This window comes from Stigmatopora argus, chromosome 3 (genome assembly GCF_051989625.1).
Source record: "Stigmatopora argus isolate UIUO_Sarg chromosome 3, RoL_Sarg_1.0, whole genome shotgun sequence".
Classification (NCBI taxonomy): Eukaryota; Metazoa; Chordata; class Actinopteri; order Syngnathiformes; family Syngnathidae; genus Stigmatopora; species Stigmatopora argus.
Genome location: NC_135389.1, coordinates 16,667,668 through 16,686,567, shown reverse-complemented (window position 1 = coordinate 16,686,567; position 18,900 = coordinate 16,667,668). Strand labels below are relative to the sequence as shown.

The 18,900-nt window shown below is 40.5% G+C and overlaps 3 protein-coding genes and 1 long non-coding RNA gene across 7 annotated transcripts in view; 1 reads left to right on the top strand and 3 right to left on the bottom strand.

Annotated features, from left to right (window-relative positions):
• Positions 1 to 1,628: 1,628 nt before the first annotated feature.
• Positions 1,629 to 6,784, bottom strand: etfa (electron transfer flavoprotein subunit alpha). Its single transcript, XM_077596279.1, has 12 exons — positions 6,651 to 6,784; positions 5,631 to 5,780; positions 5,443 to 5,524; positions 5,284 to 5,366; positions 5,025 to 5,124; positions 4,846 to 4,956; positions 4,663 to 4,764; positions 4,225 to 4,293; positions 4,068 to 4,150; positions 3,337 to 3,402; positions 3,190 to 3,270; positions 1,629 to 1,929 (listed from the first exon to the last, which is right to left on the bottom strand). The coding sequence occupies exons 1-12, from the start codon at positions 6,687 to 6,689 to the stop codon at positions 1,894 to 1,896; spliced, it is 1,002 nt and encodes a 333-aa protein (XP_077452405.1). The 5' UTR covers positions 6,690 to 6,784; the 3' UTR covers positions 1,629 to 1,893.
• Positions 6,785 to 7,860: 1,076 nt separating this feature from the next.
• isl2a (ISL LIM homeobox 2a) lies at positions 7,861 to 11,341 on the top strand. Its single transcript, XM_077596655.1, has 6 exons — positions 7,861 to 7,950; positions 8,155 to 8,344; positions 8,482 to 8,741; positions 8,978 to 9,267; positions 9,717 to 9,884; positions 10,930 to 11,341. The coding sequence occupies exons 1-6, from the start codon at positions 7,893 to 7,895 to the stop codon at positions 11,044 to 11,046; spliced, it is 1,083 nt and encodes a 360-aa protein (XP_077452781.1). The 5' UTR covers positions 7,861 to 7,892; the 3' UTR covers positions 11,047 to 11,341.
• On the bottom strand, positions 8,187 to 11,288 carry LOC144071490 (uncharacterized). The gene is made up of 3 exons (XR_013299651.1): positions 11,212 to 11,288; positions 10,926 to 11,093; positions 8,187 to 9,200 (listed from the first exon to the last, which is right to left on the bottom strand). It is a non-coding gene; the product is annotated as an uncharacterized LOC144071490 (long non-coding RNA).
• Positions 11,342 to 12,424: 1,083 nt separating the features above from the next.
• scaper (S-phase cyclin A-associated protein in the ER) overlaps positions 12,425 to 18,900 on the bottom strand; it is a 44,551-nt gene continuing 38,075 nt past the window's right edge. For all 4 annotated transcript variants that reach the window (XM_077595538.1, XM_077595541.1, XM_077595539.1 and 1 more), the window contains 3 exons: positions 13,991 to 14,182; positions 13,147 to 13,195; positions 12,425 to 12,830 (listed from right to left, as the gene is read on the bottom strand). In XM_077595538.1, coding sequence (XP_077451664.1) covers positions 12,733 to 12,830; positions 13,147 to 13,195; positions 13,991 to 14,182 — 339 coding nt within the window. In that variant the 3' untranslated portion in view covers positions 12,425 to 12,732. The remainder of the gene's footprint in view (positions 12,831 to 13,146; positions 13,196 to 13,990; positions 14,183 to 18,900) is intronic.

Here is an 18,900-nt window from a genome sequence, read left to right as displayed (position 1 = left end):
GAGACTGCCTGGGAATATCAGCTGCTGTCAGCTCTTATGTGACCAAGGAGAATTAGCTCAGTAGTGAGTGCATTAGGCTCACAGCCTCACAACTCTGGAGTCCTGGGTTCAAATCCAGACCCTGCAAACTCTTATGTTTGCTCACTTAGCATGTGAAGTGCAATTGCCAAGAGACATGATTCGACAAGGTGACTCTATGGCCTAATGGTTAGTGCATCAGTCACACACACATCCCCTCAGTTCTGGGCTCCTAGGTTCAAATCCTGGTCAAACCACCTATATGGAGTTTTCACTGTGGTCAACTACAAAAATACTTATACACCAAACTGTACTATAAGTAAAACTTCTTTTATTGTTGAATGTTGGTGTCCCCCCAGGGGAACACCCAGAATGTTGGGCATCCCCCCGGGGGGGAACACCCAGAATCTTGGTATCCGCCGTCAACTGATTCCGGAATCAGTGGCCAGCCGATCGCAGGGCAATCTCCACACAGCACCGACCGGGATTTGAACCCAGGACACCTGGTGTGAAGGTAATGCATTAACTACTTAGGCCACGGGCCCCCATTAGAATCTTTGTGAATTAAAGATCCCACTGCTTCTCACATGCTAAGTGAGCAAACATAAGAGTTTACAGCACCTGGTATTTCGAGGCAGTCTCCCATCCAAGTACTATCCATGCCTGACCCTGCTTAGCTTCCAAGATCAGACATGACTTCAAGGTAGTATGCCATAAGCCCAACTAGGACATGATATTTTCAATAGCACCTATAATTTTAGCAAAACCAAACTTTGACCTGTTTAGTGCACTAAATGCCTTTTCTTTTGAAGTGAATGGCATTTCTTAACCTGAAAAGATAGAAATGCAAAGCGTTACATACAAACACTTGAAACGTTTCTACACAAGCTGTGAAAATGAGGTCATTCCAACAAAAATTCTCAAAATTATTGGCCTACTAAATGGAGTCAAACATTTTGGAACACCCCGTATAACTTGGTGGAAAAAAAGGCAGTGACAGCAGTTCAAATGGATCCTTCATCTTTTATACCCTTGATTAGGAGTAAGAAGGTCAATAGGATTCACTCGTGCACCTGCTGAAGGACCATTGATCAGGAAACGACTCCAATTAAAGACAATTTTATAATTTGAGCGGCAACACAACAGTCCTTATGCGAAAAAAACTGCAACCTTGTATTCTGCGAGCCGTTTGCTTAAAACAACTTAAAAACTGTTTCCTGGAACAACTGAAGGGGACAGCGGAATCAGTGTTGCTGTTTCAAGTCATTTCTATCTTTCTCTATTTTACCAATGTTTGTAATCTAAATTCTATGAATGGAGTTTAAAAAAAACAGACTTTTGCAATTGAGCCAAGTTCAACCTGGTCAGTATTGACATTTTCATATGCGCATCAACGACATCCAGGTCTACATTATTGTATTACTACTTTTAAAGGTTCTGAAGCTATGTAAATACTTGGAATAATTCCATGCGTCTACCACAAATTGATCATGGCATGAACCTTCTTAAATATGGCACACCGACTTTATTGTACTGTCAACAAAAGTTTTCTATCTCGGTCGACGTGGACGTCCAAAACGCCAGAAGGCCACCAATAAAGATGAAAAGAATACACGACTCACCTTTTAATGGAGAAATCCGAAAATGACAAATAAGCTTCACACTTAGGAGGAAGACTTTCCAGACATGAGCAACACTTTACCAGTAAGTACTCACTATCAGAGGTGCAAAATGCACTGAAAGACCGCTTCAATTGTTGACGTTTACATCTGGTGATTACACAAAGGTGTTATTGATCTAAAGGCAGCACGAAGGGCTTCTTGCGTCCTATCTTGGTTCTGGTGAAGGCTCCAGCTGGTACGTGAGCGCCTTCCCTTACTTGCTCAGGACTTCAGTCATCTCAGGGACAGCCTGGAGGGAAAAAGGTTCAATGTGGGTTGTATTCTCTGTTGTTGTGTGAATACCACATTTTTTATTTTTTTGCATTTGCTCTTTTTTGCGTGACTTGACAAATGCAACATCCACAGTGCACAAATTTTCAGACTTTTGTCATCAATGTGATTTTCTCATTGTTTACTCCGACAGGATTGAGCTCGGTTTTGGCTGAGATTTGGGACAAAATACGACAATTTCAATGAATTATCAGTCGATTTCAGGGATAGAAGATCACTTTTGTCAATTCCAAATGAAATTAGGAATTAGGTCAAATTCCCAAACCAAAAAGCGAACTATCGCCACGCAATGTCTAGTTTACTAAAGTATAGTTAAATAGAAACATTTTCTCAGATCAAAACCAAATGGACAGAGATGCACGCACGTGCACCAAAATCTTACAATTGTGATCTGAGTGTAATTTAATACCATAACGAAGCATATCAAAGAAAGAATGATACCAGGCTACGTTAAAAAATAAAAATAAAAAAATAAAAAGAAAACCACATAAGCGATAGGAATAGAAAAGCACTCAAATGGTGACTTGGGGACAGAGTTCATCGCTGGTATCAATTGTCCTTTTGGGGGGGAAACGAGCAGAGAGGCCATCCATTTTAATCAGCTATCTGATCACCGGTAAGCCGATCTCACAACGGAGGTCACAAGTCCACCGCCACTCACAATTATTACTAATCTCCTCTATGGGGAGTTTGTCGAGACATGGGCGTGCTTCACGTGACACCTGCTTCATCCCTTGAGAGGCCGGATGACAAGAGCTGAACGGGACTTTTAAGAGACTGTGTTGTTACCTTTTTCGCTACAGTATGTTACACCACAGGTGCCAACGTGGAGCCCTGGGGCGGCCGGTGAAGGTAAATCAAATTCAAATAAGGATTAGATTCCTATAAAAAACATTTGCTTTTCGTTTTTTAGGGAAAAAAATGAAATGATTTTTAAAAGTTTATATTTACAGTTTGTTTTTAATCAAATAAGCATTTTTTTTAATTAAGTGAATAGAATATTTCCTGAATCCCACTTATTTTTATCTATAAAAGAAAATAAAATGTATTTGTTAAAATGAACTTACTGTCTTTTTTTCAATGAAAAACAAATTGGAATGCCTACTCGTCCCCTTTTATTTTTAATGTAAATACTTAAAGAATATTCACCATTGTTACTTTTTAAAAAACTAAAGAATAAAAGGTGAAAAGGGAAATAATACTTTTATAAGAACCTCACCTTGAAGAGATCAGCAACCAGGCCGTAGTCTGACACCTGGAAAATGGGAGCCTCTGGGTCCTTGTTGATGGCCACGATTGTCTAAAAAACGAAATTATTAAAGAGTACGGCAATAAATTCAGGTTACAGTTTCTTTATGCGATGAACCTTGCTGTCTTTCATTCCAGCCAAATGCTGAATCGCTCCAGAGATGCCCACCGCAATGTAAAGCTCCTGCAAATAAGAACAGGAACACACATGTAAAGTTTAGAATGAATATTTCAGTGCAGCAGGACATATTTTTTGATTACAAGCAAGTTGAATTGAAATCAGCGCATGTTAACGTTTGATCAATCTAATTGCATTAGTCTGGGCGAACAACCAGACCAGACACCATCGCTCTTATCGTAAATGGATGAACCGGAGCTCTAAGAACACTAGCACTGTGCCATTAGCGGCACTTTGCAGCACTTAATGTGTGGATAATCATCACCAGAGGAACCGACTGAACTGCCTTATGGCTAATTAACCTTTAAAGTAAGGACAGTGATGTTGAGAATGACTGGCAAACAGTGGAATCGCCAAGGTTGATGCGGGGCGTCATTCATTCACATTGGCTGACCTTCTGTGCATTTCGACTTTGAAATTTTTATAAGTCTTCCCTCAATTATCAAGACTTCACTTATCACGAATTCACTTCTTCGCAATTTTTTTCTGCTATTTTTTTTTAATGACATTTTGCATAGTTCAGACTCAGCAGTGAAGAAAAAAAAAAGGTAGTTAGAATTGGGCTGACCTACTTCGCGATTTTTCCATTATCGCGGCCATTTCTGGTCTACATTAATCGCGATATTCGAGGGATTACTGAATTCATGTATATTTCTGGAAGAGAAACCTACCGGTGCAACAATCTTGCCCGTTTGTCCGACTTGCATATCGTTGGGAACATATCCGGCATCCACTGCAGCTCTCGAAGCGCCAACTAAAAATGAACAATAAGTCACTACAAATAATAAATATTATTTAGATGGTGTTTCTGTGCCATCGACGTCTAACCTGCTGCGTTCATTTTGTCAGCAAGATCATAAAGCAATTTGAAGTTTTCGCCACTCTTCAAGCCTCTTCCTGGGGTTAAAAAAAAGAATTAGAGTAACACCTCACCATGTATCGCCTTGGATCTGCCAAATATATATGAAAAGTTTATAGTGTAGGAACAATAAAACAAACATGAAGTGGGGGAAAAATGGTAAGTCACAAATGGAGATTTTTTTCACTGGCCACTAGAGGGGAGAGTCTACTTTCGTGAGTAAAATAATACAGAGATGATTTAAAAAATCAAAATAATATTAAATAGACACCATAAACACTGTCCCGACATCGTGGTTGTTCACCTATTGCGGCAGGTGTTGGAAACCATTACGCGCAATAAACGAGGTACTACTGTACTTATTGAGAGCAGGCATTTCTCCATTTCTGACACTACAAATATCCCACCTCCTGACACGACAACCTTTGCACTGGTCAACTCTGGACGGTCACTTTTGGTCAGATTCTGCTCCAGCCATTCAGACACTCCCACGGCAGAATCAGCCGCCACTGCAAGTTAGACAAATCTAGATGTAAAACCTGAGGTTTCATACAAAAGCTACATCGCCATTACTACAAAGTCTTGTTTACCATTTTCCGTGGCGGCGTTCCCTCCCTCTGTGGGCGCGGCTTCAAAGGACGTCCCTCTTACGGTGAACACTTTTACGGGCTCGTTACATTTGACTGTGCTGAGAGCATTTCCTATTTAGAGCAATTGGTCAAAAGGAGTCTGAATTATTCCGGTGGGAAAGGTAATCTAAAATACTTACCAGCGTAGATGGCTCTGACAAAAGTATCGGGAGACTTTATTTCAATGATATCTGAGATTGGAGCCACATCCAACTTGGCAGCCACTCTGGGTAGCAGGTTCTGCAAAGAGAAAATGTTTGAGGCTAACAAAAATGGTGATATATTCTGATTTTAAAGTTGAAGTTAAACATTTCCAAGAAATACTGTGTAACTTTTCATTGCAGAGTAAAAAAATTTCCACTTCAGCACGTGTTTTGTTGTTCACTTGTTCATCATTACCTTCCCAAAGGCAGATGCACCTGCACAGATGTGCGTGAAGTTGAACTGCTTTTGTGTGGCCAAGATAAGCGGTGTCAGCTCCTCTGTAAAACCACAGAATTAGATTAGTAAAGGTAAAAATAATAAATAACAAGAGCACAAACATATTTTTCACTATACCTGGTAGAGCCCCTTTGCAAGAGTCATTTTGAACCACCAAAACTTTCTTCACACCTTGGACTTTGCTGATTTCCTCAACCACCTGAAAAAAACGGCAAAGTGAGTCCAAACAAAACATTAATTTCTCGTTCTCATTTTCGTATTTTAAATGCGTTGAACTGGATGAATGAGATGGGATTTTTTCCCACCTTTGCGCAGTTTGTTCCTGCCACAAGACAAGCCACTTCACCGCCAAGTTTATTGGCAGCACTGATTGCATGCAGTGTAATCGGCGTCAACGTATCATTGTTGTGTTCCACAACCACCAAAGTGCTCTGAAACCTTTGCAGCACGCTAGCCTGTTGGATTAAAAAAAAAAATCAACATAACAGTAGTTGGTTGTTAGACATTGTGTATTGTACATGGCGTATCAATTCATCGGCGCTTGGCATCCGATCCATTTTAACGGGGATGGCTGCCAGCAATTATTCACTGCCAGCCTGCCAGTCAAAAATGGATTGGACGTCGGTCGTCGTTAATTGTAGTTCATAACTGTTATCATAAACATCATATTACAGTGTTGACTAAATGAGTTTTTCATAGGATGGTGTTCCTAATATTAAGGGCTCTCTCTTTGAAGCCAATCAAATAATATAATTATTTTCAGGGGTGAAACTGCATTAAATAAAATATAACGACAGTAATGACAATATATGAATAAACACTGCTGTGGTCAGGGATTATGAAAGAGCGCACTGTTCTTCCGTGCCCTTCATGATTGAGATCAGCTTCAGGTGGACAAATATAGACAGAACTAATCGAGAACAGAGCGTGCACAATGTTAACTAAAGAGAGTTTTATGTCATACTTCACAACAAAATATGTTCTTTTGCGTTGTATTTGTAAACAATAATCCGTGCCAGTCAACAAACTGGTACGACTCGCCTTCTGACAACTCGGACCTTTCATAACAACTGTGCTAACAATGCTAACACCACTTAGCATTAGATAACAACGCCTTGTCGACGTCGAGTTGGAGATTATATATTTTAAGTTTTATACATTATGTGTCAACTATTTATAATAAATTGCAAACAATCAATTTGTACGAGTCCATGTGTCTGCTCAGTTAGCAGCTGCAAATAAATTAATAAATTCAGATTGATGACCGATGTTTCAGATAACAACACATCAATTTCGTAATATTTTGCTGCACATGAAGAGCTTACCAGGCGTGTCACGTTGGTTTTTGTGAAAATTCTGTTCATGTTGGACTCCGTGTAGTTTAGATGGTCCTGCGCACAGCTGCACTCACACACGGACTGTGGGTCAAAGGTTGACTGACGTCATCGTCATTCTTCTCGCGAGATAAAACGGGGCCCAATGTTTCACGGTGCCACACTTGAGGTCGTTTCTAAAAGGTCAACGTGAAACTAAATACTACATGTTAAATAATGGCGATACTACATTAAAAATGTGATTTTATGCATGCAAAATATATGTGTATATAATATTATTTCATTTTTATAACGACAATTCCGGCTTGTCCCTTAGGGGGCGCCACCTCAACTCAACTTTTTCCACTTCACTCTGTCCTTTGCATCCTCCCTTACACTAGCCACTTTACTATATATACTACTTCCTCACATCTATTTTTCTTCTCCTAAATCCTATGCAAAAAATGGACTCCCCCCAAAAGTGCACTTTCAGGGCATATTTGAACGGTGCCAAGGTCCTGATACCTGTTTGGTTCTGAACGCCCTAATTTATAATAACACTAATAATAATAATTATTATTATTATCATTATTATTTAATCTGCTCCCTTGCAAAAGGCCCCAATTTGACTCCCCCAAAAATGCACTGTTACCCTAAAAATGCACTTTATTAGAGGCAAGAGTCTTGATCCCTGTTCTGAACGCTCCCTGTCCCAAAAGATTTTTAAAGCATATTTGTTATTCTTGAAAAAAATACATTAGCCCTGTTAGTCTTTAAAAAATAACAATTCTACAGTGATAATAAAAACATCCAATCTCTAATAAAAAAATGAAATAAAGAATAAAAATACCACGATTTGTGACATTACATTCACAGATAAACAAAACAGACAGATTGAAATAAAGCGAGAAGATAATATAATAAATAGGAAAGAAATGGGTGTAACAGTATTTTTAGGCAAACTAAATAATTATTCATGAGAACATGCTCGCCCCCCCAAAAAAACACTCTAGTTATCCTAAGATGTTAAGCAAGAAGAAAAAAGGGGGCAAAAAAAATTAAAAATAAAGTGTTCAGGGAGGTAGGTCTGAGTGGTGGCACCCTTTTCTCACGAGGACGCGCAGAGGTCCAAGGTCTTGCGACGTCACAGGTCGGGGGCGCTTTTGTTTTGTGCCCTCCTCTCAGCTCAGCCAACACAAGTCGAATGATCAAGCCAGGGACGGGACGCTCACCTCCCCTTTCTCTGCCTCCCGCATGGTGGATTTCCTCTTCAATGCCTCTTTCTTGGATGATATGGGGGATCATTCCAAAAGTAAGTCTTTCCTTCAGTCGAAATGTCCTTTTTCCCCCCAAACTTCATACTGACTCTTTTTTCCCCAATAATCACAATACACTGATCATCTCCATACAATCTGGATAAAGTGAAGTGTGTGATGATGCGATAAATTTTCCTAAAATCTGAGTGTGTGTGGATGGAGGAGTGGAAATATGATGGGTTGCTTTCATATCGTTGCAGATAAATCAGGAATTGCAATGTGCGTGGGCTGCGGGAGTCAGATACACGACCAGTACATCATGAGGGTGTCCCCGGACCTGGAATGGCATGCAGCCTGCCTCAAGTGTGCAGAATGCAGTCAATATCTGGACGAAAGCTGCACTTGCTTCGTCCGAGACGGGAAAACTTATTGTAAAAGAGATTATGGAAGGTAGGATCACCCCCCAAAATGCAGCGAGTTTCATGAAGAGACTGCTTAAAAAATACATCCAAACTTCACCAATTGGACTGACAAAGCCCCCCGTTTTTTTGTTTTTTGTTTTGTTTTTACTGCATTTATTTTTTAAGGTTATTTGGGATAAAATGTGCAAAATGCAACACGGGCTTCTGCAGCAGCGACCTGGTGATGAGAGCTCGGGAAAGTGTGTATCACATGGAATGTTTCCGGTGCTCCGTGTGTAGTCGACATCTCCTGCCCGGGGATGAGTTCTCGGTGCGGGATGACGAGCTGCTGTGTCGGGCCGACCACGCGCTGTTGCTGGATCGGACCTCCGCGGAGAGCCCGCTAAGTCCTGGGAACATTCACGCCAGGGCCCTGCACATTTCTGGTATTATTATGAATAGTCATCTACTATTATTCGTTTAAATATTCAAATTTTCTGCATTTATATCAGTATATACTTTCGTTTTCAGTACTTTTATCCTGTTATGTGGGTTTCTAAACGTTTATTTAAAGTGATCAATTCGAACTTGCTGGGTAGAAAACGAAATTGAATTGAAATTGGCCCATTTTATGTAGTTTGGTGCTCTTGTTTTTGTTTGAAATTGTCAATTTGTTGCACAGATACGGTGTCCGTTCGGCACCCGGCACATCACCGCAACCACATCCACAAGCAGCAGACCGAGAAGACCACCCGGGTCCGGACGGTGCTGAACGAGAAGCAGCTCCACACGCTGCGGACGTGTTATAACGCCAATCCGAGGCCCGATGCCCTGATGAAGGAGCAGCTGGTGGAGATGACAGGCCTGAGCCCCCGGGTCATCCGCGTCTGGTTCCAGAACAAACGCTGCAAAGACAAGAAGAAATCCATTCTTATGAAGCAGCTTCAGCAACAGCAACATTGTGACAAAACGGTCAGTCATTTTTTTTTTTTTAAACCGTGATAACATTTTAAATTTTAGTTAAAGTGTAGTTTTTCTCCCATATTTTATGTGTTGCTCTTTAACCATAAGCACGAATGAATAATGACCTATTCATTCATTGAATTAAAGTGAATACATTTATGGTCATGATACAACTACAATGACATTTAAAGCTTCACCATAGAGTGCACACATTAATAAGTAGTCATAAGAATAAAATGAGAATAAAAATGAGGTGAGGTTAAAAAAATGACTAAAGTAGTTAGTTAGGAGCACGTACATAATATTTGAATGGTAATGATTTCAAAGAATATTTTAGATTGATTATATGAATGAAAATGAAAATGGAATTATCTTATTTGCAGGAAAATCGTGGATATAGATATTGAAATGGAGTTTTGGTGGCAAAATGTTTAGATATTTTTTTTGTGTGAATGTAGAACCTGCAGGGCCTTACGGGGACCCCCTTGGTGGTAGGCAGCCCCATCCACCACGACAGCAGCGTGCAGGCCAATTCAGTGGAGGTCCACACGTACCAACCACCGTGGAAGAGCCTCAGTGACTTTGCCCTGCAGAGTGATCTGGACCAGCCCACCTTCCAACAACTGGTAAGAAACTTTCCTTAATTTTGAGGTACACCGGTGCAATTCAATAGCATCCACAACACACACATTCTCGTACACTAAGACTATCTTCTTTGCATTATTGCATGCCTCCACTGATCTGTTTGCAATATCTAAATCTTAGAAACCCTGCAATGACTATAATAAATATATGATTAAATAAACACATTCAATAAAAATAAATTGATTTTAAATATTTTTGTTCTGCCTATGAGTCATCAAAATGAAATAAACAGGGATTTTTACATACCTGCATCTTTTAAGCACAAGTTTCAGTAAAACTGTGAGTTTCTCTAATTTGTCGCTGCTAAAATATATATTTTAAAGCATGAATTACTACAAGATATACCGTTATTAAAACGAAGTACATAATATTATGCCCAATACTATTTATGTATGCAAAAAAATATTGACAGGGCTGCAGATAAGATTAAACTATCCATTGTGGGAAGTAAAAAAACATATTTTAAAATTTTGTGTCATAACTTTTCCAATATACGTATGGGATGTAACTTGAATAAAATTCGATACAACCTAATAAATAGCTATGATATATTGAATTTACATCTGTCCAACAATTTATTTAAAGTAAAAACATGCTAGTGTCAAAGTAACTGTTGGACAATCTTTTCATCCCGAAAAAAAGTTTAATCTTTTAATTGTTTTGTTGTTGTTGTTGTTGTTGTTGTCGTCTCAAATAGTTAATTCAAAGAAACACACACGTTTACTGCCTGTTACAAAAAATAGAAACTACTAGTCGAAAACCTATTTGTGTGTATAATAAATCAAGTCCTGATTTTCAATTTTTAGACACACAGTGATACATTAAAATAGTTTTTTTTATCTTTGCAAAACACTTTTCGGAAATGGCTGTCAGTCAGTCAAACATTGGCTGCCACTGACGTCGACAGACGTCCAACGCATACTGGGGAAGTCCGGCAAGCGATCCGAACGGATTGGACGTCTGTTGCCATCAAGGGTTAAAGGATGGTTCAAAAATCAATCATGAAATGCCATGTTGCTCACACAGATGTCTTTTTCCGAGTCGGGCTCGTTGGGGAACTCTTCGGCCAGTGACGTCACCTCGCTGTCGTCTCAGCTTCCGGACACACCGAACAGCATGGTACCGAGCCCGGTCGACACGTGAGGGGGGACGACGACTCGGACTCGGACCCGGAACCGGACGGGACAAGACTTCAGCCACAATCAATAATCACACGATGTTGCCGCTGGATTTACTCGAGAGGATACCGAACGAGACCCCCCCTTTTTGATGTTGTCGATCAAGGCAAACGCGCCTAAGCGGACGTACCTTTTGGGATTCGAACGTGCGGACGAACCTTAGCGTGACTGCTGGAGCAGGACGACAACCACGTGTGGGTGTGCATGGCATCGCTTTATTATCTGCGAGGACAAATAAGTTATTATTATTTATTATTATAACGACATAGCCAACTTGACCAATAAAACCATGGATCGAATTCCCTTCTTTGCATTTGTCACTTCGTCTGGGCAAAGATTTGAAAAGTTATCATTTAAAGAGAACGCTCAAAGATATGCGTAACATTTTTACACGTAGAAAAAAATTAAAAGGAAATATACAAATAGACGATTGGATGAATCTTTTAGTTTAAAAATGTTTTATTTTTTAACCAAAGAATTACTTAATGGAAGTGTTGTGCTATATTTACCAAAATAAAAGGTTTTGAGTCAGAAAAAAAACTAAAAGACAATAAAAAATATATATATAACTAAGATTTTCCAATATGTATATATTAAAGTATAATTTTGCTCCCATTTAAAATGACACGGTAATATTTATATCTAAAACAGTAAAAATTTAAATACACTTGAATACAATTGACATCTATTGTATACACACATTGGTCATTTGACAGTTTTATATCCTTAAAGTTTTATTTCATTTTGGCTGCAGTCCAGACAGACGACAGTCTTATCTGCATCTGGCATCACCTGCCAAGGACCCACTGACAGGGCCACAACAGAGATGGGGGGATGGGGGGGGGGGGGGGGTATGTTCTTGGGTTCTCGGTCCCTACCGCCCACGGACGCATCGTGGCGTGTCCTGAGTTTATTTTCCTTCCAGTCGGAATGCTGCACGGCAAATAGCCGGCGGACAAGAAGGAGCATGCAGGTCAAGCTGGACCTGACACACGACACCTCAACAATTTGTTTGGGTGGATTCGCTTTTATCAGTGCCAGGAAAGCCCATGGTTAATGGTTATCTTTCAATGACATTGACGGCGGGATACGTCCAATCCATGCATGTCTGTCGCCGTCAATGACAGTCAATGAGTTAAGTAGAATTTGCAGTTTTAACCAAATTTATCCAAATGCAGCATTTAAAAGGCCAGACAGCAGATCACGTTCAAATGAAATAAGTATTTTTTTTAAATATAGTAAACGACATCACTTACTGCTCTAATTACTATATAAAGGATCTCAATATAACTTAAATTTAATCACCATGCACTGGCAGATGAAACGGTGACGAAAACAGCAAATTCCAGCAAAAAAAAGTTTATTATATACATTTATACAAATCATAAGGACGCGTGAACATTTTTAGTGTTTTTCCTTTTTGAGAAACCGTGAAGACGCTCCCCCAAAAAACAATCTACACACATTTTCAAATAGCGTGTGCCATAACTGACGAGCACAAAAATAGGACCAAAAAATAAATAAAAGTTTCAGAAGTGAAACAAACCGTCTTGTTGCTTTCTAACTGCAATGTACAGGCAAAATTTCTTTTTTAACCTAAAAAATGGATTTAGTCAGATCAGGTCAGTGATTCCTTTTAAGGTGCCATCAGTCACTTGTCCTGTTTGTTGAGGAAAAACTGCAGCGCAGATTCCCACTGGTCTCGAGGGAAGCGATTGGGCAACTCGCAGAAATCCAGCTGCTCGAGTGCTGCATGTGGGACATGGAAGACACGCGTATCGTAAATGTGTATACGAGTCATAAAACACGAGAGGGTGAGCATTGTGAACAAATGGACACTTACAGGGGTCCTCGCCTTTTATGATGGACTCTCAGTTTTTGTTATGCTAATATTAATTCATTAGCTGCCATTAACGGGGATAGATGTACAATCATGTGCTGTGAATTTCAATGAAATTATCGCTAGTCCAGAGCTGTCAATGGTAGCCAATGCGTTAACTGTTATTATGGATTCAGTAAAAGAATTGGGATGAATTCAAAAAGTGTCCATGAATGAGTGACTTACCACTTGGCCTTGTTTTTCCGTCACCCGGTTTCTCACTTGTAGCCCAATCCTATGAATTGATGCAAGAACAAAGTTATCATTTCATTTTTACCAAAATAAGCTAAATTTACAGCAGAAGAATGAAAATCTGACTTAAGAACTCACACAAAATGGCATAACAAATCCTAGCGCTTTCATTTTAATGTCTGATTCAATATTTATGAAGAAAAATAATTAAACAATGGTGAGGCAAACAAATACAAATAGTTAAAACTAGTCACTTCCCCCAATAAATGTCTTAAAGCAGCAACTTTTGAATAGCTGTCTACTGTAGTGACCACTGTCCCTAAAAGGGTCAATTGAAGATGGATTGAGAGTGGCGTTGTATTCCACAAAGTTAAAATGTGGGAGTTTATACAGACATCTGTACAAAGGTGGCAAAGGATCTTTCATTTCATATACTAGTCTCCGGAAAGGTAATGAGTCATGCAGTCCCGTCTTTCCAGGTTCCCTGTAAGGAATGCTGCCAGGGGCCAAACGTCACAATGAGACGGCGCGCATTGTGACTTTGTTTGAAAGCAATGACAATAGCTCGTCTCCTTGTGAATGGGGGGTTAATCGGTTTCCAAACAGTGGTGCTTGGCTGAGTGTTGTCAGAGGAAGATAAAGGAGACAAGGTGTTTGCCGGGAGTCGAAGCGGTGGCGGCCTAAATCCACCGGCTGAGGAAGCCATTCGTCTTTGTGAGGACGCCGCTTTGCTACACATTGACCGGCGCTGGCCAGGAGCGGCGGGTGTGTGGGCTCGCCTAATTTGTGGCTCGTGAAAATCGGTGTATTGAGTGTATATGTATTGAGTCACTTTTACCTGAATGAATGTGGCGAGCAGCACGCAGCTCATCTCTTGCTCCAAGATGACCTTGTTGGGGCCGTTGTTGTAGCAGGCGGAGATGAGTGACGGGAAGAGCACGCGGATGAGGCGCGGGTGGCTGAAGTATTGGAAGGGCAGCTGACAGAGTTTTTGCAGAACGCTGGGCTGGCGGCCAGACTGCACGATCGCCTGCAACACGCAACATGGCGAAGGGTGGGAATTTGACAGGTGAAAATACTTTCTTACCGACATGGATTTGTCTGCATTTGACCGGAGTGCTCTCTACATTTAAAAACATATTTGCTATTTCCACTTTTTTTTTACTTTGCTGAAATAGGGCCATGACTAGAAACTTGGATGGATTGGATTGGATAACTTTCTTCATCCCGTATTCGGGAAATTTCCTTGTCACAGTAGCAAGAGGGTGACTATGCAGAAATAGGAAAGGCATTTTTGACATAAATAGATAGGTAATAAGTAAGTTAATAAATAAATACATTAATAAATATATAAATAAATAAGTGTGTTGCTGAAATATATATATACACATATATACACATACATACACACATATGCACATATATACATACATACACATAGATGTACATGCATGCATATGGTAGGTCTTAACACTCAGCCATTTTTTTGTTAAAGAGCCTGACAGCTGATGGGAGGAAGGATCTGCGGAAGCGCTCCTTCCTGCAATGAGGGTGCTGCAGTCTATTGCTAAAAGAGCTTCGGAGGGACTCCACAGACTCATGCAGGGGGTGGGAGGTGCTGTCCATGATGGACATCATCCTGGTCAGCATCCTCCGCTCTCCCACTTCCTCCACAGAGTCCAAAGGACAGCCCAGAACAGAGCTGGCCCTCCTGACCAGCTTATTCAGCCTTTTCCTGTCCCTCTCCGTGCTCCCACATCCCCAACAGACCACTGCATAAAACACTGTAGATGCCACCACAGTGTCGTAAAAAGTCCTCAGCAGTGTCCTGCACACTCCAAAGGACCGTAGACTCCTCAGTAGGAAGAGGCGGTCACGTGATCGGAAATTGAGCCGGATGACGTCATTTTTTAGAGGATTGCAATCATACTATGTTCAAATGTGAGGGTGTCTCATGTTGTATTTTTCCCCCCTAATAATCCAAGTTTGAGTACTAAAGGCAGACAAGATGGCCAGGTCAGCGTAACTGCCGCTAGTAAATCATCATGTAAATCTGCCACTGAAACAACACGCAAACAGTCATTAGTGAGACATGTGTCAGCAGCAATTAAAGGCTATAAAACAAAAGATGGGAAGTTTGGCTCGTCCTTTGCAGTGGCTGTAATGAGAGAACGCCAGAAGGGGAAACGTGATGTCACCAGACTTCACCTTTCTACAGGCATTTCATCCCAGGTTGGAGGTCAACAGAGTAAATCCAGACTACAGACACCAAGTGCAGTGGCATTATACAGGTAGGGGCCAATGAAAAGATCAGCATGGGGTCAGTGTGTCATAAATTCACTCCGATTTAGAGACTAAGACTAAAAATATGCTCAAATAGGTTTCTCCTTTGATAGTGCGCTCACAGCTCGAGCAGAAGTAAAAACTGAGTGATCATTCATCACTTTTATCAGCACAAGGTGAAGCCTCTCAGGACCTGCCCTCTGCGAACACATTCAAGGAGACACAGAACAGGCTTTTTCTTATCGCCGCCTGTTTACAGAAGCCCAGCAGAACGCGTCAAACCCAGGGGGTGCAATAAGTGTTCTGTCTGATGTGAGGAGCTCATCGCAGTTGACAGTACCAATTGTAAACTTGGGAGAGCTCTTGTTTATGTCAAACGCTTTATATCCAGATTGAGTTGGGCAACGAGAGGGTTTTGAGGAATTTTTCATGGTATGCCTAAAATTGTTGAAATGAAAATAAAACTGATTTTTTTTTCCAATTTTTCAAATTTACCGTGGACCGAATTCATTTTTAGGGGCTTGTGATTTTTTTTCCCTCCTGCACCTGGTTAGGTGTATACAAAGTTTGACTGAAGTGCATCAAGAGTGCAGAGAACTATGAAAGGTTAAATCCCAACAAGTTCTATAATTCAATAAGAGGTTTTTTTTTTTACCCAGGAATGTGGGACTCACTGGTCAAATTCATCCACTAATGGGGTAAAAAAAGCTTTAAGGTGTTTTCAGAAGCAGTGTTGCTTATTTTCAGTGCATGTAGTTTTGCTCTATTTGTGATACTTTTCACTCAATCCTAAATTGCAAGCTGGAATGCCGCCCAAATATAAACTGGAAACAACATTAGAGGGAGTTCAGGTCTACAACCAAGCGTGAAGCTAATGCTCAAAGGAGGGGAAGTGAAGCAGAACCACCAAAAGTGAATGCTTGTGGTCAAACACTTGAGAATTGGGCTAAAACTGAGACGTGCATAGCGGCTCAACTTAGTTGTGATAGGGGTCGTCACCGAGTATTAAGGTTGTGGGTTCAATTATGTCCAAGAATGCTTGAGAAGGACAATGAATACTACTCCTCATGTGATTGTTTGAAGGTGGTTGTAGTGGTAGTATACAATGTTGCAGAGTCAGCATTGCTTAAAGGGCCTCATTGACAAAGACAGGATTCATTCCCAGGAAAGTTTTCACAATTTTCTTCGTGATTCCCCTTGTCCGGGATTTCATAAATTCACAACAATGCTAGCCTAGTGGCATTATTGTGAGTCTGTCAACTTGCTGTTAGCATCAATGTAACAAATATCAATATGAATTAAATGCTTTGTATTTCATGCTTTTGTCAATTTAAGTTCTCAGAAGATGTTTATTCACGGTCTGAACTGAATTATCTCACATTAAATGTATATATTTTTACTGAAATTAGTTCAAAATTAAATGAAAAGAACATTTAAAAATATTGATTTTCAGTTCGCTAATATCTTTAAAAAAAAAGTGAAACAGGCAAATGCATCCATCCTGGGAAACTAAACGCTTTTTCATTATACCTTTGTGGTTTAACTCATTTTTACACTTGCATGACAGATCAAAGTCTGAGGTTATGGTGATGACAGTTTTCCTCAGTTTTACTTCCTATGGGAACCTGGTCTGAATTGGAGTCTAAACTTGTATGTTCCTTTTCCCTCATTGCATTCGAGGTTCTGTAGAGTGAAGCTTGACATCACACACACACACACATCAGGGCTTCTGGCCAGGGAGAAAAAAAAAACTCCACATCGTCAGTGTTCTGTTCTTTCTTAAGCCCAAAAACCTGGCGATTTAAAACAGGGTTGCTTTTATGACGCTTCCATGACATAACTTCCTCACTGTCCACAACGACAACAAAGAGTGTGTTAAACTTAATGTACTGGAACCCAGACTTGGAATGCTAGAGCGAAAAGCAGTTTAAAGACTATATACTGCAAACTACAACCATAATAAACATCTTCCACAAAATGCCAGTAACAGTGTCAACCAAAATGTATGTTGTACCAAAGTGGTGCACTTGAATTAAGCAGGACAAGTCCATGTTCACAATGTACGCGGTTGATTCCGATTTGGGATGCCACTAAAAAATCAATCAATGCGTCTGGGCAACCTTCTAACAACTTCCCAGGGACAAGAGCCATATATTCAACGTATACTATAATACTGATAAGACGACAGAGTAGCACCACAAAAAAACAACAAACAAAGCCAAGTTGGCCAGATAACTGTTTACAACCGTTTATCCAGACAAGCGTCAGCTCCTATGTAAACCACCTTTAGACAAGGAAATTCCAACAATGCAGACATTGACATAGACACTCCAACTTGACTTAAGGGTAATTGTCGAATGTCTAGGAAAAAATAAAAAGCTTGCAAGTTTACCCGATAAAATGAATAACTGTGTCTGATGTCAGATATTCCTGATAAGAATACTGCTGTGGAATGATGCTGAAGACAGTACAGTACCTAGGACAATCCATGTTTCAAAGATTAACAAGGAAAAATATCATTGGCTTCACTAAATCCCTAAAATCACACCATACATGGATAAATAAAAAAACAAAACGAATCGCTCCCCGTCCAAATGGACTGGCCGTCTACGCTATCAATGTCAGCCAATGATTTAAACCTTTAAAGGGTTAAGTCAGGTTGGACCTGTGTTCACCCTTGAAGTTGAGTGTAAATCAGACTGTGAACAATCAGGCACTTTCCTGCCAGTCAGTGGAGAGTGTGTCTGTCTGCTTTTGACTGGCTCTGTTTACTCTGCCGGGCGATATAAAGTGTAACAATCCCTGTCGCTGGCTCCCTGCGGTCTGAGCGAGCTGCACTTAGCCCGCGGGCAGCGAGGGCTTGCTTGTCTCGGCAGTAATGTGCTGCTGAAGGGAGCGTTTCAACAGCAGGTTAGCAGGAATTACAGGACTAAAGATCATGCTCGGGCCCGGAGGGCAGAGGAAACGCCCTCTGAGAGAATGGGAAGAAGAGGGATGACCCCACAGATAAGGACTAGCATGTAGGATATTGACACAGAGATAATATGCAGTTTGTGAGATTCTTGCTAGCACTTACAATTTTGCAAGAATATACATAAGGGAATCTGAGGAAGATAAACATCTGATATTGTTTGATTCATAAATCCTTTAATGCTAACTTTGAAATTAACACTTTGTTTTCTTGCCAAAGCGACGTGTGTGTGGTCATTTTTCCACGTAGGCAGGAAAAAAAGTTGTCTTAACGTTCAAGTACAAAATGAGCACGCTGTAATCAGGTGGGTTAACATGTCAACAGTTGCCAATGACAGTTCTGTCAGTTCAAAGATTCCGCAGCTCATCGTCGTGGATGAGTCACAAATGAATCACCAGATTTGAGCGCAAGGATTATGTGTGCATATTTCTCTACAGGACAAGAGGAAGTAGAGTTTAATGTCAGCTATCAGATAAGTTTGTTTTTGTCCTGCT

Coding starts and splice junctions, on each gene's coding strand:
- isl2a (XM_077596655.1), top strand. CDS start 7,893: ATGGTGGATTTCCTCTTCAATGCCTCTTTCTTGGATGATATGGGGGAT. Junction 7,951..8,154: donor TATGGGGGATCATTCCAAAA/GTAAGTCTTTCC, acceptor ATATCGTTGCAG/ATAAATCAGGAATTGCAATG. Junction 8,345..8,481: donor TGTAAAAGAGATTATGGAAG/GTAGGATCACCC, acceptor TTATTTTTTAAG/GTTATTTGGGATAAAATGTG.
- etfa (XM_077596279.1), bottom strand. CDS start 6,689: ATGAACAGAATTTTCACAAAAACCAACGTGACACGCCTG. Junction 5,525..5,630: donor CAGGAACAAACTGCGCAAAG/GTGGGAAAAAAT, acceptor CGTTTTTTTCAG/GTGGTTGAGGAAATCAGCAA. Junction 5,367..5,442: donor TTGCAAAGGGGCTCTACCAG/GTATAGTGAAAA, acceptor GTGGTTTTACAG/AGGAGCTGACACCGCTTATC.